The sequence below is a fragment of the Centropristis striata genome, chromosome 2 (assembly GCF_030273125.1).
Source record: "Centropristis striata isolate RG_2023a ecotype Rhode Island chromosome 2, C.striata_1.0, whole genome shotgun sequence".
Taxonomy (NCBI): Eukaryota; Metazoa; Chordata; class Actinopteri; order Perciformes; family Serranidae; genus Centropristis; species Centropristis striata.
The window spans coordinates 35,529,863-35,546,795 of NC_081518.1; the positions used below are offsets into that span (position 1 = coordinate 35,529,863).

General features: G+C 38.4%; 2 protein-coding genes across 2 annotated transcripts; both read left to right on the forward strand.

Moving 5' to 3' along the window:
• The first annotated feature begins 662 nt into the window (after nucleotides 1-662).
• Nucleotides 663-5,635, forward strand: LOC131993670 (UDP-glucuronosyltransferase 2C1-like). Its single transcript, XM_059359664.1, has 2 exons — nucleotides 663-753; nucleotides 2,658-5,635. Exon 2 carries the CDS (start codon nucleotides 2,658-2,660, stop codon nucleotides 4,239-4,241), a length of 1,584 nt encoding a protein of 527 aa, XP_059215647.1. The 5' UTR covers nucleotides 663-753; the 3' UTR covers nucleotides 4,242-5,635.
• A 6,596-nt stretch (nucleotides 5,636-12,231) lies between these two features.
• On the forward strand, nucleotides 12,232-16,800 carry LOC131984986 (UDP-glucuronosyltransferase 2C1-like). The gene is made up of 3 exons (XM_059349987.1): nucleotides 12,232-12,249; nucleotides 13,111-13,218; nucleotides 14,915-16,800. Exon 3 carries the CDS (start codon nucleotides 14,915-14,917, stop codon nucleotides 16,496-16,498), a length of 1,584 nt encoding a protein of 527 aa, XP_059205970.1. The 5' UTR covers nucleotides 12,232-12,249; nucleotides 13,111-13,218; the 3' UTR covers nucleotides 16,499-16,800.
• Nucleotides 16,801-16,933: the final 133 nt, after the last annotated feature.

The window sequence follows — 16,933 nt, forward strand, 5'->3', positions numbered from 1 at the left end:
ACTGCAAAAGCTTCACCAAACTATACATCCAAACCATTTAACCATACAAATATATTGAAATAGAGAATATACTTTTATATCATACTTTTCATTATACATACATAAGACATACAATCATATGCCCATGTAAAGAATGCAGCTTTTATAAAGCAGAATTGTTAATCTCAAATTGATTTCAATATATACGTATATGATTTTGATTTTGTGTAATCAAAATCATATGGTGCCCTACATACAGTAGACTGAAGACAAGAAATAATGCTGCCCACTCAGGGTCACTGACAAATTAGCTTGTGCTCTCAGATTTTAGCAGTCAGGAGAAACACTGCACTGGAACAAAGGCAGAGCAGACTGAAATCAACACTTTTAATTGCTTCGTTGTGTATTTTTTTTTTAATTCTATGCGAAAAAACAATGAGATAATAAGCTGGCAGGTATAATAAGGTCAGGAGAGGGGTTAATTCGTGTTAAATAAACTGACAAATGACCTAAATGATGATGAATATCTGCACTGTAGCCAAGGGGGCAACAGGAACTTTTTCCAAAGCATATAATGTAGTGATCTTATCAGAAATGAACATATTTAGCACTTTGTTTTCATGCATATTGTTGATAGTCATTTCCTTTACTCACCCCTCCCTTCCTTTCACACGGAACTGAGCTGGATCCTTCCTGACAGCATGAATTTCGACTCGCTGAGTTTGGTGAACTGAAAGCAAGATTCTCCTGTTTGGACGAACAAAACAAACCACAGTAAGAGAGCGGTGCTCATTTTGTAGCTAATCTTGCTAAAGTAGGTGATGTTGCAAAAAGTAACAAAACAGATTTCATACAAATGAATATCGACCTAATCGATGAGTGTGTGTGGGTGAGTGAAAACAAAGAGGAGGGAGAGAGAGAGCGAGCAATTATGTAACTTGAAACTTTGGGACTTTACGTGAAAAAAGCGACCAGTGTTTTAACCGGTTTTGAACTTTGAGCAGATGAAAAAATGCGTTCTAAAGGTGAAGGACAAATGCTTACCGGTGTTATATCCCTACTGGTTCCCACACCAACTGGTTTTCGTACGCGTGCGTGTGTCAACATCCGCAGATGCCCCCCCTGTCAGCTGATTCGTCGCATCTCCTATCTACTGTGGGAAACATCATTGAATAAGTGAACACTACATCAGAGCTGCCTATAAAAAAAGAAATGTATGAAAATAAAATGTTTGCGAGATCGGTAAGAGCTGGATTCGAACTCAACTGAGCAAAACTAAGTAGCACATTACCCATCAACTATACATGTTAAGCCATTCATCTTCATTTACTCTCCGTGCCTTCAATTATATATCCTTCAAATTGCTTACGTCAGTGTCCAGGTAACATTTTGTTTTGGGTCGATTTAAAACAACTGGTTACCTTGAGCTGAACATTGAAAATTACCGAACACAGTTATCAAGTTTCTCCACTTTGTGAGCCCCATATTCAACATATTGTGACATATAAATACTTTTTTAAAGTGACGATCTAACTAGGCAATGCTCAGCGTTGTTTAACCCATTGTTGAGTGCTTCTTCTGTATAAACTTGTGTATACTAAACTGACTTACAGCAAAGTTCAGACTCAAAGAAGTGAAGTTAGAACCAAATGAGCAGTGAATTAGTAAGTAGCATGCAGAAGCATCCAATAAATGAGTAAATTAACAACTTAATGCTTCATCCACAAACTCTTTTCACAGTGCAGGAAAGATCATTGCTATCGCCAGGTGAGAGACAACTTTGTTTGGCTGCTTTTCAGTAACATTAGCAAGCTAGCTAATTCCATCACTGCTACTGGTTGTAGAAAACAGGCCAAACAGGGCAGTGTTGGTCTTTTCTGTTTCAGGACTAGGAGTACACTACAATAGAATAAAGCTCATTTGGGTATAAAAAGAAAGGTGGCTCCACAAAACCAGTCTCCCATTCATTGTCTATGGAGCAGCTCCAGACTTTTGACCTTATGACATCACAAGTTTAAGACTTATGTTATATTTGGATAATTATATGAAGGCTGGCAGCCAATATAGCTAATGTAATTTGCACCAGAGTAGCTTTCCACTCTGCTAGTGATTTTATAATCTCTTTCCCACAGGCCTGTGAGAGCACAGTTTGTGTTCCCACAGAAGTAAGATGAGACCACTGTATTTTATCATGTTTAGGCTTTGTAACACATAGGTACGCGCCTGTAGGACAACACACACATATTGTGTATCACAATCATCGAAAGACACTTGCTCAGCTGTTGGCCTGTCCACGTCATTGGTAACTGGCCAATAGAACTCAGTAGCCTGTAAATTCAACTTCTGTACAGGGCGGGCCCAGCCCAAGAAGATTAAATGTGAATTATTACAGAAATCGGGGCTCACTCTGGCTGAGATTCTGTGAGAGCTATGTCAGTCTGAGTCCAGTGCTGCATAAGACCAGACTTTTTTCTCTGGTTGTGTTTACTCTTGGGCTTCCAATCAATGAACCTGAACCTTTACAATTACTTTTTTGGCTTTGAGAGAGTAAATAACATATTGGAATTTTTAATTTAGATGGGATTCACCTTAAAAGTTAGTTTAAAATGAAAAAAGTAAATTTCCACTGTAAAGTGATTTTCTTCCCACAATGATTTTTTTTATTGTATTCATTGCAGATGAAGCTGATCTACTGCTGCAGTGCCTTGCTCCTGCTCCTGCTTATTCCCAGAGCCTGTGAAGGTGGCAACATCTTGGTCTTTCCCATTGAGGGCAGCCACTGGGTGAACATGGATATTCTACTTCAAGCCTTGCACTCGAGAGGACACAATATAACTATTGTGCGTTCCAGCAAAAGTTGGTACATCAAGGAGAAATCGTCTTATTACAATACCTATACAGTTCAAGTGGAGAGAAGCTTAGATCAGAAGTTCTTGACAGAATTCATATCCAGGGTCATTGCATTTGAAAGGGGGGCTCTTCCCTTGACAAGTTTTCTCTACATGACTGTAGGAATTTTTGGCACGTTTGTTGATGCTCACCAAGCTGTGGGTGAATATGTAACGGCAATGCTAGATGACCAAGAGCTGATGAGAAACATGAAGGACAGCAAGTTTGACCTGGTACTCACTGACCCCTGCTGGGGCGGTGGAATCATTTTGGCCAAATATTTGAATCTTCCTTTGGTTTATAATGTACGGTGGCTAATAGCTGGAGAGGGCCATCTTGCGATCGCTCCTTCACCATTATCATATATTCCTATAACAGGATCTGGATACACTGATAAGATGACTTTTTTTCAAAGAGTTAAAAACATCATATTGCAACTAATTACCCAAACACAACATGAACTGGTGATTAAGCTAGTTTACCAGGAAATATGTGATAAATATCTTGGGCCTGACAATGACTTTAAGATGTTAATGCTTGATGCAGACATCTGGCTCATGAGAGTGGACTTTGTGTTTGAGTTCCCCCGTCCCACCATGCCTAACGTTGTCTATATGGGAGGGTTCCATTGTAAACCAGCAAAACCTCTTCCTGAACACCTGGAGGAGTTTGTGCAGAGTTCTGGAGAGCATGGGGTCATCATCATGTCTCTGGGGACTTTTGTGAGTGAACTTCCTGCTGATCTTACAGAATACATTGCTGCAGCTTTTGCTAAATTACCTCAGAAAGTCATCTGGAGGCATAAAGGTGACAGACCAGCCTCTCTGGGCAACAACACTTTAATAGTTGACTGGATGCCTCAGAATGATCTTTTAGGAAATCCAAAAATGAAACTATTTGTGGCTCATGGAGGAACAAATGGAGTTCAAGAAGCTATTTATCACGGAGTCCCAGTTGTGGGTCTACCCTTGTTTTTTGACCAATATGACAACCTGCTGCGTCTGCAAGAGAGACGAGGAGCTAAGATTCTAGCCATTCAAACAGTGGACCAAGACAACAACTTTCTTAAGGCCATAGAGGGAGTCCTGAATGAGCCCTCCTACAGGATGAACATGCAGAGACTCTCCAGGCTGCACAGAGATCAGCCAATCAAGCCGCTGGATAACGCCCTCTTCTGGATTGAGTTTGTCATGAGACACAAAGGTGCAGCTCACCTGAAAGCAGAGTCCTACAGAATGCCCTGGTACTCCTACCACTCTGTGGATGTGTTTCTGTTTCTGGCTGGAGTTTTTATTCTCATGCTCTTTACTACTTTTATTTTCATGAGATGTTTATACACTGCAGTGTGTAAACATAAAGTGAAACGTGACTGATTTCAATGAATATACACTATTGTATACTTAGTTAGAAGAAAACGTCAACATGAAACTGATTTTGGAATTCATCTAAAAATTGATATTTGATTTGTATTGCACCGCTAACACTGCACATTCAGCCATTGAAACTCTCCAACAAGCCTTTGAAAAACTACAACATTCTCTCCTCAATCTAAAATTAGTTCTCAATTCAGACAAAACCAAATACATGATATTCTCAAGAGCCAGACATATTGCAGAAGACGGTCTACATATCACCACTTTAAGAGGTCACAGCATTGAAAGGGTTTCACAATACAAATATCTGGGCGTCTAGTTAGATCAAAAACTCACATTCAAATTTCATATTGACATACTTACAAGTAAATTAAAACAAAAAATCGGATACTTATACAGAAACAAAGCAAACTTCCCCCTGTTCTGTAGGAAATGGATCATTCAGGCTGTCTTTTTATCAGTTCTGATGTTATCTATAGACATGCCTCTGCCTCCACTCTCACCTCACTGGACTCTGTTTATCACTCTGCACTCAGATTCATCACTGGTGACATTTACTCCACCCATCATTGCATCCTATACAACAAGGTGGGATGGGCACCTTTATCCGTGAGACGAGACTTGCACTGGTTCCTCTTCATTTGTAAAAGTATTGATAGGTGACACGCCACCATACCTCAGCACTTTATTAACCCATTGAGGCCTGAAAAACCGCTGGGCGATTTTAAAATAAGCCTCTAATTTTCTGGAAATTCTGGAAAAATTCTGGGAAAAAAAGTGTGAACTCTTCTACTAAATAATAGATTTTTCAGCCTCTGTAGCAGATAGAAATGAAATTCAAAAAGTATTTGAGAGCTTATACAAAATACTACAAAACGACGTTAACGCTTTCCAGGCTTCAATGGGTTAAACTGGTCACATAGTAATTATCCAACACGCTCTAGTGATTAATGCTTAATGCTCAATGTTCCTTGGACAAATACTGAATTTAGAAAAACTGCTTTCAGTTTTTCTGCTGCATCTACCTGGAACATCTTACAACATTCACTCAAACTCAATACAATTATAACTATGGGCCAGTTTAAAACTATGATAACCAATAACTCTGCCTTTCACTGTAACTGTTTTTAATGTTTTTGCATATGTTTTTGTCTGTGCTGTTTTGTGTTTTCTCTGTACTCTGTTTTGTGTTTTCTCTGTTTTGTGATTATTCTATACTCTGTTTTGTGTTTCTCTGTACTCTCGACATCATTGTAAATGAGGGGTTGCCCTCAATGATTCCTCGAGAAATAAATAAAGGATAAATGAAATTTGTTTGACTGTACATTCATGCAACATTTTGAAAAATTATGAGCAAAAACATTATTTTGTATGTGATATATACTTGTTTGATTATATTTTTCTTAAAGAATTTGTATGAACTCAATGAACGGTGTGCCCTTTTTTCCCCACAACACTACAAGTTAAATGCTAGAAATCAAAGTAAATCCAGTTATGTCTTATGTTTTATGAGTGCCAGTCTGGATATTTATGATCTGCAATTGACATTTGTTCAAGGGCAATAGTAGAAGTACTCCTCATGTCTTAAACGAACAGGATTTAGTGACATCTAACAATGAAGTTGCAGATAGCAACCAACTGAATACCCCCCGCTTACTAATAACTTTCCAAGTAGGTAGGAGAAACCTATGGTGCCTTCAGATAATGTAAAAATGCACAGGACACACAGACTCACACATAGTTTGTCATGCTACACAATACATATTCAATCTTAAGAAAAGGGTCTCAGAATCAACTTATGATCATCTGTTTGGTAATAAGCATAAAAATATAGTTTGATAACTATTTTGTCTTTTTTAAAATATTTTTTTGTATTAAACTAATTGCTTTGATTGGCCAGCAAGTCTAAAATTATAATTTCTGTGTAGTTTAACTACATAGTCCAAAAATACTTCTTATAAGTACTGCCGTTAGGACGTGAAAGAGTATAACATAACAAGTTGTTCCTACAATAACTTTTAGCTTCAGTGAGTTAAATTTTCAATTTAACAAACTGTATATTTCAAAAAATATGAAAAAAGGTGTGAGAGAATACACTGCAAAAGCTTCACCGAATTATACATCCAAACCATTGAACCTTACAAATATATTACAGTAGAGAATATACTTCGACTTATAATGAAATGTCCATGTAAAGAATGCAGTTTTTATAAAGGAGGATTGTTGATATTCAATTGATTTGGATATGAATATAATTTTGATATACAGTAGTGTTCAAAATTATAGCAGTCCAATGTGACTAACCACATTAATCCAGGTTTTTAGTATATTTTTTATTGCTACATGGCAAACAAGGTACCAGTAGGTAGTTGCAATTGGGCAATTAGTTGAAAGGGGTGTGTTCAAAAAATATAGCAGTGTGGCATTCAATCAGAGGTCATCAATTTTGTGAAAAAACAGGTGTGAATCAGGTGGCATCTATTTAAGGATGAAGCCAGCACTTGTTGAACATGCATTTCTCTTTGAAAGCCTGAGGAAAATGGCTCGTTCAAGACATTGTTCAGAAGAACAGCGTACTTTGATTAAAAAGTTGATTGGAGAGGGGAAAACTTATAAAGAGGTGCAAACAATTATAGGCTGTTCAGCTAAAATGATCTCCAATGCTTTAAAATGGAGAGCAAAACCAGACACACGTGGCAGAAAACAGAAGACAACCATCAAAATGGATGGAAGAATAAGCAGAATGGCAAAGGCTCAGCCAATGATCAGCTCCAGGATGATCACAGACAGTCTGGAGTTACTTGTAAGTGCTGTGACAGTTAGAAGACGTCTGTGTGAAGCTAATCTATTTACAAGAATCCCCCGCAAAGTCCCTCTGTTAAAAAAAAGGCATGTGCAGAAGAGGTTACAATTTGCCAAAGAACACATCAACTGGCCTAAAGAGAAATGGAGGAACATTTTGTGGGCTGATGAGAGTAAAATTGTTTATTTTTGGGTCCAAGGGCCGCAGACGGTTCGTGAGATGACCCCCAAACTCTGAATTCAAGCCACAGTACACAGTGAAGACAGTGAAGCATGGTGGTGAAGCATCATGATATGGGCATGTTTCTCCTACTATGGTGTTGGGCCTATTTATCACATACCAGGGATCATGGATCAGTTTGCATATGTCAAAATACTTGAAGAGATCATGTTGCCTTATGCTGAAGAGGACATGCCCTTGAAATGGGTGTTTCAACAAGACAATGACCCCAAACACACTAGTAAACCAGCAAAATCTTGGTTCCAAACCAACAACATTGATGTTATGGAGTGGCCAGCCCAATCCCCGTACCTTAATCCAATTGAGAACTTGTGGGGTGACATCAAAAATGCTGTTTCTGAAGCAAAACCAAGAAATGTAAATTAATTGATGAATATTGTTAAATAATCTTGGAGTGGAATAACAGCTGAAAGGTGCCACAAGTTGGTTGACTCCATGCAAAACAGATGTGAAGCAGTTATAAAAAAAAACTGGTCATACAACTAAATATTAGTTTAGTGATTGTACAAAATAGTTTTGAGTTTATAAAGTCAACGGCAGACACTGCTATTTTTTTTTTTAACACACCCCTTTCAACTAATTGCCCAATTGCACAGCCTTAAGAGCGTGGATATCATGAATGCTGGGTCTTGTTGGTTTTCTGAGAATCTACTGCAGCTACTGGTACCTTGTTTGCCATGTAGAGATAAAAAATATACTTAAAACCTGGAATAATCTGGTTAGTCACATTGGACTGCTATTATATTGAACACTACGGTACATCATTAATGGTTATTTTACTGTCCTCCCTCAGTGAAAGATAAAAACAGCCTACATACAGTAGAGTGAAGACAAGAGTTAATGCTGCCCACTCAGGGTCACTGACAAATTAGCTTGTGCTCTTAGATTTCAGCAGTCAGACAAAACAATCCACTGGAACAAAGGCAGAGCAGACTGAAATTAGCACTATTTAATTAGGGCCTCGGGGCAATCGCACCGAGCACTGGTCCCATACAGCAATAGCTGTAGGGACCAGTGCTCGGGGCGAAAATTTGTCTTCTCACTCACAATCCTCTGGTAAAGCTGTCAGAGTTATAGTTTGGGCGTAAGACGCATAGATGCCCCACCAACACCACCAACAGCCTCATTGCCTCCCATATTAAAAACGCAGGGAGATTTCTAAAAGAAGGGAGATGTAACAGTTTTTTTAGATCGCTCTAACAAAGCTATTTTTTCATTTTTCTTAAAAAAAAAACATATGTAGACGTTCAGGAAGAACTCGGGACGCTCAAAGTGAAGTCGGATCAATGATAGGTATTATGGTTTTGCCAAAAATGCTTTCAGTTCAAGGCCAGAAATTCCAGTCCACCTCTGGCTGCTGTCACTCTTTCATTAACAGGTGGTGTCAGTTATTTCTGTTGATTGCTTTGATCTGATTGCCTTTGATCTTTGATGTGATTACAGTTACAGATACACACACACACACATGCGCATAAGCACGCACACTCCTCACACATATGAGGGGCATTTTATGCCAGCACACTATACTAAAACGCATGTACAGCGCCTATGCGATGACATCAAACGTCTAACGTGCGCGTGTAAATTCCATTCACTTTCAATGGACAGACAGGCGTCACGTAGGCGTCACGCAGACGCTGTACACGCGTTGTTGCACATACGCCTACGTGACGGCTGCGTGACGGGTGAACTACGCCTCAAATACGTGACATGAAGACCCGCGTGACTGTTAAGTACAATTCTACATAGGCGTACAGACACGCGTATTGCGAGTACACCAGATAACATGGGTGACGGGTGAAAAGTGCCACTAGCGAACGTAGTGGACGCCTGTGTGTGTGTGTAACGCGTGTAAGCCTATAACAGTTCAGCTGTTACACAGAGTCTCAGCTTCATATGGTATTGTTTATAAGAAAGCACAACTTATAGATGAAGAGAAAGACTATCTCGTACTTACCAGATAAACTTAACGTTTTTCCGGCCAAAACCGGAGGCTTAATTAGCCTGTTTTAGGAGTGAAAGTCAGCAAAATGCAGCTTAAACAAAATGTTTTACCTCATTAGTTAACTACGAATGTCTGTAAAACATAATGGGACTGTGCATAAGTGCCGAATTGGGTTAAACAGTGTAGATATAAGGTCCGATGGAATCATATTGTGAACGGACTGCTGTCCACATGGCTACTGAATATTCATTAGATAGGTCCGCATGGCTACTTAATATTCAGGGGTGGCAGCGATTACGGCTTCTGCAGGCAGGTAAACCTACCTAATTACAGCTGGTGCTTAATGAACTGTGTGTCCGCGCGCGAAGCTGGGAACTGGCTGTGAGCGTTGCACTTTACTATTAGCCTACTATTTTTAAGTAGCTGAAATTATTTTAATTATCCCTTTCACCCTTGCTATCATTAAATATCAATTCGATATCATTCAAACCTAGAGAGAGAGAGAGAGAGAGAGAGAGAGAGAGAGAGAGAGAGAGAGAGAGAGAGAGAGAGAGAGAGATTTCGTTAACAAGAAAATAAAAACTGGCCTGAAAATAATAGAAATATCCTGACAGCTCTGTGGGGGCTTGGAGTTCATCTGTAAGTTGTGCTTTCTTATAAACAATACCATATGAAGCTGAGACTCTGTGTAACAGCTGAACTGTTACACAGAGTAACACACTGTTAACGTACACGCGTTACACACACACACAGGCGTCCACTACGTTCGCTCGTGGCACTTTTCACCCGTCACCCATGTCATCTGGTGTACTCGCAATACGCGTGTCTGTAAGCACGCCTATTAATCAGACTTTATGCTGGCACAGGCGACGCATTCTAGGCGTTTAAGTATAGTGTGCTGGCATAAAATACCCCTCATACACACATGCATGCACATGCTTCAAACACACACACACACGTAACTTTATGTGATTTTAATTACACACACACACACACACACACACACACACACACACACACACACACACACATATTTTGAGGTTAAAGGGCATAGTTTGAAATCTCTGAAGAATCTCATCATAGTGTACACACACCTGCAGTGGCCCTTTCAGAATTTCCCCAGAGGAAATTTTCTAGTTGTATTTCATGTGCAGCTTAGCTGTGTTTTTTTTTTTAATTCAATGCTTAGAAATAATGAGATAATAAGCTGGCAACATCACCATCTTGTCCTCTTGTTTGGCAGATACACTGTAAAAAATGTCTGTTGATATGTCGGTGAAAAACTGCTAAACCATGACAGTAAAAGACCGTAAAATGATAAATGGGTTAATTCAGTTTCAGTAACAGTGAAACACTGTAAATGTTTATGATCTGGTTATCCTGTGTCCATATAATGCTGGCCTCCAGCAGTTACTCAGAGTATGTTCGCAATATGGCTCTGACTTTGATATTAAATACAATGGTAAAAAGAGCAATATTATGATAGTCAGAAGCAAGGAAGACAATACATTGTCATTTCCTGTCTTCTCTCTCTCAGGCACTGTCCTTAAAACATGTGAAGAGGTCAAATACTTAGGACATCATTTGACTGATGACCTGTCTGATGACAGGGACATTCAAAGACAATGCCGCATGATGTATGCACAGGCCAACATGTTCAAATGTAAATTCTGTATGTACTCATTGTCTGTGAAGATCACTCTTTTTAAAACTTTCTGCACCCCAATGTATACTGCTCACTTGTGGCGGCACTACAAAAGTAGCAGTATCCAGAGACTCAAGGTGGCATATAATGATGGGTGGAGGATGCTGCTTAATGTGCCAAGAGGGAACGGTGTTAGCCAAATGTTTGTGAGTGTTGGTGTGTCCACATGTCCTCCTGTACTCAGGAACCTCATGTTCAGCTTCATGTGTAGACTTTCTCAGTCACCAAATAGCATCATTTCTGTGCTGGCAAATCCTGCCATGAGTACAGTCAGGCTCACCTCAAGGCTTTGGAAGCACTGGCGTTTTAGCCTATATGTAAATATTTGATATTGAATATCTGTCTGTCTCTCTATCCTTTTTATTTCTGTCTTGTTGATTTTTATTTTATCATTGTGTTTTATTCTATTGTTATATGGACCACCCCTGTGTCCGAAATAAAGTGTTGATTGATTGATTGATTGATTGATATATATCAGCCAAAACAGTGTTTTTTACTTTTTATTTTAAATACATTGCTCCGCTGTAAAATTCACTGGCACCATGTTTGTAGCAAAAAATATCTTGTAATATATATACAAGCCATCATTTTTGTATTCATTTTTTTATAAAAAATACTTTTTCTCACTGTTAAATGTACTAAACACCATATCTCCAGCAGAAATATACTGTACTATTTAATGGTAAAATCTTTAATTTATGCAGCGTTTATAAAGTAATTTCTTGTCAATTATATGGCAGAACAGTGTTTCTTTAGATGGAAAAACATTTTATTTTTTACTGTAAAATATGGACTAAAATGGCAATCTTAAACGTGAAATCAACAGTGCTAATATCATTTTACCGTAATATTAGAAAAAGTTGCACCGTATTACGGTGCAACTTTATTACGGTAAAGTTCTGGCAACCACAGCTGCCGTTTTTTTTTGTTTGTTTGTTTTTACCGTAAAAACGAAAGTTTTTTAAAAGTGTATAATAAGGTCAGGAGTGGGGTTAAATCGGGTTAAATAAACAGACAAATGACCTAAATGATTATGAATGTCTGCACTGTAGCCAAGGGGCAACGGGCAGTTTTTTAAAGCATATAATGGAGCGATCTTATCAGTAAACAAGTTTATCACTTTGTTTGCACGAACATTGCTGATAGTTCTGGATAAAGTCCAAACTAATGCTGTCAATTAAATGCAGCTCAGTTCCGTGTGGAAGGGAGGAAGGGTGAGTAAACAGAAATGACTGAGTTTAGTGTACTGCAGGACAAAGCAGTTCTCTAAAAAGACTTCTGTTCGGACAAACGTTAAATATCGACCTATCGGCGGGTGAGTGTACTTGAGTGAGTTCGAGAGAGAGAAAGGGAGAGAGAGACAGAGAGAGAGAGAGAGAAAGTAGAGAGAGAGCAGTGATGTAACTGGAGACTTTTACAGTTAGCCTAAACATTAAAACAACGTTTGTTTGAACCGATTTAAACGTTGAGCAGATAATAAATTGCGCTTTAACCGTAAATGATACCATAAAAAAGTCATATTTGCCTACTTATAGTCCTGCACATTATTTGTATAATTTTATACGTGGTAGTGAGTGTACGTATATGGCATGCCGTTCAGGAAATTATTATTTCATGGATTGAAATCTGAGAATGTAAATTGAAAGTCTGAGAATATATAGAGAAAGGAATTTGGAGTTCTTCTCATAGAAGATTGTGGTATCATTCATTTACATGTATACCATGAAATGGACAGCATGCATATTCCAAAAATATGACAAAATGACAAAACTATAAACAGCTAAAAATGTGTTTGTTGGACAGTCTGTAGTGTGTCAATGTAGGCAATAGCTTATATTTTTCCTGCATGAATGCTCAAGCATGTATTGAAGTTTTTTTTGTTGATAATTTAATAAATTATGTTTATAATTTTCAGGGATAAATAATTACATCTAGAATATGAACAAAACAGTTTTATCAAAATAAAAAATGTACAGTCAGTTAAATAAACAGACAAATGGCCTAAATGATTAAGAATGTTTGCACTGTAGCCAAGGGGCAAAAGGCACTTTTTCAAAGCATATAATGTAGTGATCCTATCAGTAATTAATATCTTTAGCACTTTCTTTGCAGGCACACGCACATTGTTGATAGTCATATGACTCAAACTTTGAACTCGACACTCCCTCCCACACAGACTGAGGTGTAATTTGCTGACAGCCTCTGGAGTCGCTGAACTTGGTGTACTGCAGGATAAAGCAGTTCCCGAAGACTTATCCTGTTCAGACAAACATAACAAACCACAGTAAGTACCTGCGCTTTGTGTAAAGTTTTGGCCATTAATATGCGAGTTCACTGCATGCTATGTTAACGTAATGGAAATGGTAACTTTGCTGCTCAGACAGTGGAAAAGTGAAGAGCGGTGCTCATTTTGTAGCTAATCTTGTTACAGAGAGAGAGAGAGATTTTTTGATTTTGCAAAAATCACTTTATTTACATATTTTCAAAAACATTTTACAGATATGTTAAAAATAAAGTGCAATATGCAATTGATTAAAATAAATAAATAATTAATTCATTTATATGTTGAATTCATGTTTAAAGTGCAGCTGGTAGTGGATCTGTCCCTAACACCAGCGTTGTGCAAATGCGTTAATATCAGAGGAGGCTTTATGGTACTTATATTCCAACCATATTCTGGCTCTGACGGTGCGGAGGAACACAGAGAGAGCCTCCTGCCCCTCTCTCTCCTCCACCCTGTTCTTCCTGAGAGAGAGAGAGAGAGAGAATGTAGCTAAAAATGACATCAAAAAAATTGATGTTCAAAATTGTTTGTTCTAACAGCTTTTAAATGTTGAGCAGATAAAACATTGCGTTACAACGGTAAATGATAAGTGCATACAGGTTTGAAGAGATCAAGGAATTAAAAAAAGTCCTATTTGACTGCTTTCATGAGCCTTAAAGGGGAACTTTAATCCTTAAAATTGAAATATATATATATATATATAGGCTATATATATATATATATATATATATATATATAATGTCAATTTTCAAATGAAGCTTTATTTTTCTTATTTATTTAAAAGTACATTATAAATGGTATACCATCAACTAAAAGGAAAAGTAAAGTTATTTTCCTGTATTTAATTTGCAATGACTGCAATGGAATCACATAGACTTCCTGTCTCCTCTCCTGCCACTCGTTTGGAAGTATTGTGAATGCCAAGAATATTTTATTTATACTTTCTTATGATAACATTAGATATTTACACAACTAACAGTCAAAATTAGTATTTCAAATTAATTTGTTGGCTAAGATGTTCATATAGTCACAGACTCAAAGAAGTGAGGTTAGAACCAAATGAGCAGTGAATTAGTATGCAGCATGCAGAACCATCCAATAAATGAGTAAATTAACAACTTAATACTTCATCCACAAACTTTTCACAGCGTAGGAAAGACCATTGCTATCGCTAGGTGAGTGACAACTTTCTTTGGCTGCTTTCCTGTAACATTAGCAAGCTAGCTAAGGTCCCTTCACCTCACTCCCTGATAATAGAAGCCTATTTCAACAGAAAGAAAGCAAATGTCGGTGCTAGCCAACTAGCCAGGCAACTGAGTTAGCGACACACTTCACAGTGCCACCGATGGGTGCTGTCAACATAACAACTGACAACAATAAAATGATAAAAACTCAGTTCACTACAATAGAATAAAGGTCATTTGGACATAAAAAAAGAAAAGGTGGCTCCAAAAAAATCAGTCTTCCATTCATTGTATATGGAGCAGCTCCAGACATTTGACCTGATGACATCACAAGTTTAAGACTTACTTCTCTGGCTTTGTGAGAGTAACTCATGTTCACAAATGTTGATTGAAGGGGCCATGGAAACAACCTCCTGCTTTAAAGTTAGTTTAAAACTGAAAACTGTAAATTTCCACTGTGAAGTTATTTTCTTTTCCCAAATTATTTTTTTTAAATATATTTTTCTCTGCAGATGAAGCTGATCTACTGCTGCAGTGCCTTGCTCCTGCTCCTGCTTATTCCCAGAGCCTGTGAAGGTGGCAACATCTTGGTCTTTCCCATTGAGGGCAGCCACTGGGTGAACATGGATATTCTACTTCAAGCCTTGCACTCGAGTGGACACAATATAACTATTGTACGTTCCAGCAAAAGTTGGTACATCAAGGAAAAATCCTCTTATTACAATACTCATACAGTTCAAGTGGAGAGGACCTTGGATCAGAAGTTCATAACAGATTTAATTAATAAGAGCATAGCATTTGAAAGGGGGGCTCTTCCCTTGACAAGTTTTCTCCACATGACTGTAGGAATGTTCGGCACGTTTGTTGATGCTCACCAAGCTGTGGGTGAATATGTAACGGCAATGTTAGATGACCAAGAGCTGATGAGAAACATGAAGGACAGCAAGTTTGACCTGGTACTCACTGACCCCTGCTGGGGCGGTGGAGTCCTTTTGGCCAAATATTTGAATCTTCCTTTGGTTTATAATGTACGGTGGCTAATAGCTGGAGAGGGCCATCTTGCGATCGCTCCTTCACCATTATCATATATTCCTATAACAGGATCTGGAAACACTGATAAGATGACTTTTTTTCAAAGAGTTAAAAACATCATATTGCAACTAATTACCCAAACACAAAATGAGCTGGTCATGAGGCTAGTTTACCAGGAAATGTGTGATAAATATCTTGGGCCTGACAATGACTTTAAGATGTTAATGCTTGATGCAGACATCTGGCTCATGAGAGTGGACTTTGTGTTTGAGTTCCCCCGTCCCACCATGCCTAACGTTGTCTATATGGGAGGGTTCCATTGTAAACCAGCAAAACCTCTTCCTGAACACCTGGAGGAGTTTGTGCAGAGTTCTGGAGAGCATGGGGTCATCATCATGTCTCTGGGGACTTTTGTGAGTGAACTTCCTGCTGATCTTACAGAATACATTGCTGCAGCTTTTGCTAAATTACCTCAGAAAGTCATCTGGAGGCATAAAGGTGACAGACCAGCCTCTCTGGGCAACAACACTTTAATAGTCGACTGGATGCCTCAGAATGATCTTTTAGGACATCCAAAAATGAAACTATTTGTGGCTCATGGAGGAACAAATGGAGTTCAAGAAGCTATTTATCACGGAGTCCCAGTTGTGGGTCTACCCTTGTTTTTTGACCAATATGACAACCTGCTGCGTCTGCAAGAGAGAGGAGGAGCTAAGATTCTAGCCATTCAAACAGTGGACCAAGACGACAACTTTCTTAAGGCCATACAGGAAGTCCTGAATGAGCCCTCCTACAGGATGAACATGCAGAGACTCTCCAGGCTGCACAGAGATCAGCCAATCAAGCCGCTGGATAACGCCCTCTTCTGGATAGAGTTTGTCATGAGACACAAAGGTGCAGCTCACCTGAAAGCAGAGTCCTACAGAATGCCCTGGTACTCCTACCACTCTGTGGATGTGTTTCTGTTTCTGGCTGGAGTTTTTATTCTCATGCTCTTTACTACTTTTATTTTCATGAGGTGTTTATACACTGCAATGTGTAAACATAAAGTGAAACGTGACTAATCATTCAATGAAAATACACTATTGTTTAGTTCGTTAGAAGGAAACATCAGTATGAAACTGATTTTGCAATTCATGATTGATATAAGATTTGTTTGACTGTCCATTGTTAAAATAATTTGATTATTCTATCTTGTTAAAATGATTTGATTACTCTGCTTCTTTTTTGTGTCTCTCTTTTTGTCTTTGTGTGGTGAAGGTCGTATGTTTCAGACTTCACAAACTGAAACCCGTCTGTGTGTATCAGGGACATAGAGAGTGAACCCTGAGATCTCTGTATTGCACATTTCTTGACATATTGTAATACAATTATGTTAAACTGAGAACTTGGACGTCTCCTGCTCATCATTCCCCATCAATGATCTGCCAATAACCTACAGAAATATCATAACAATAATACTTAACTAGAAAATTTCCTCTGGGGAAATTTTGAAAGGG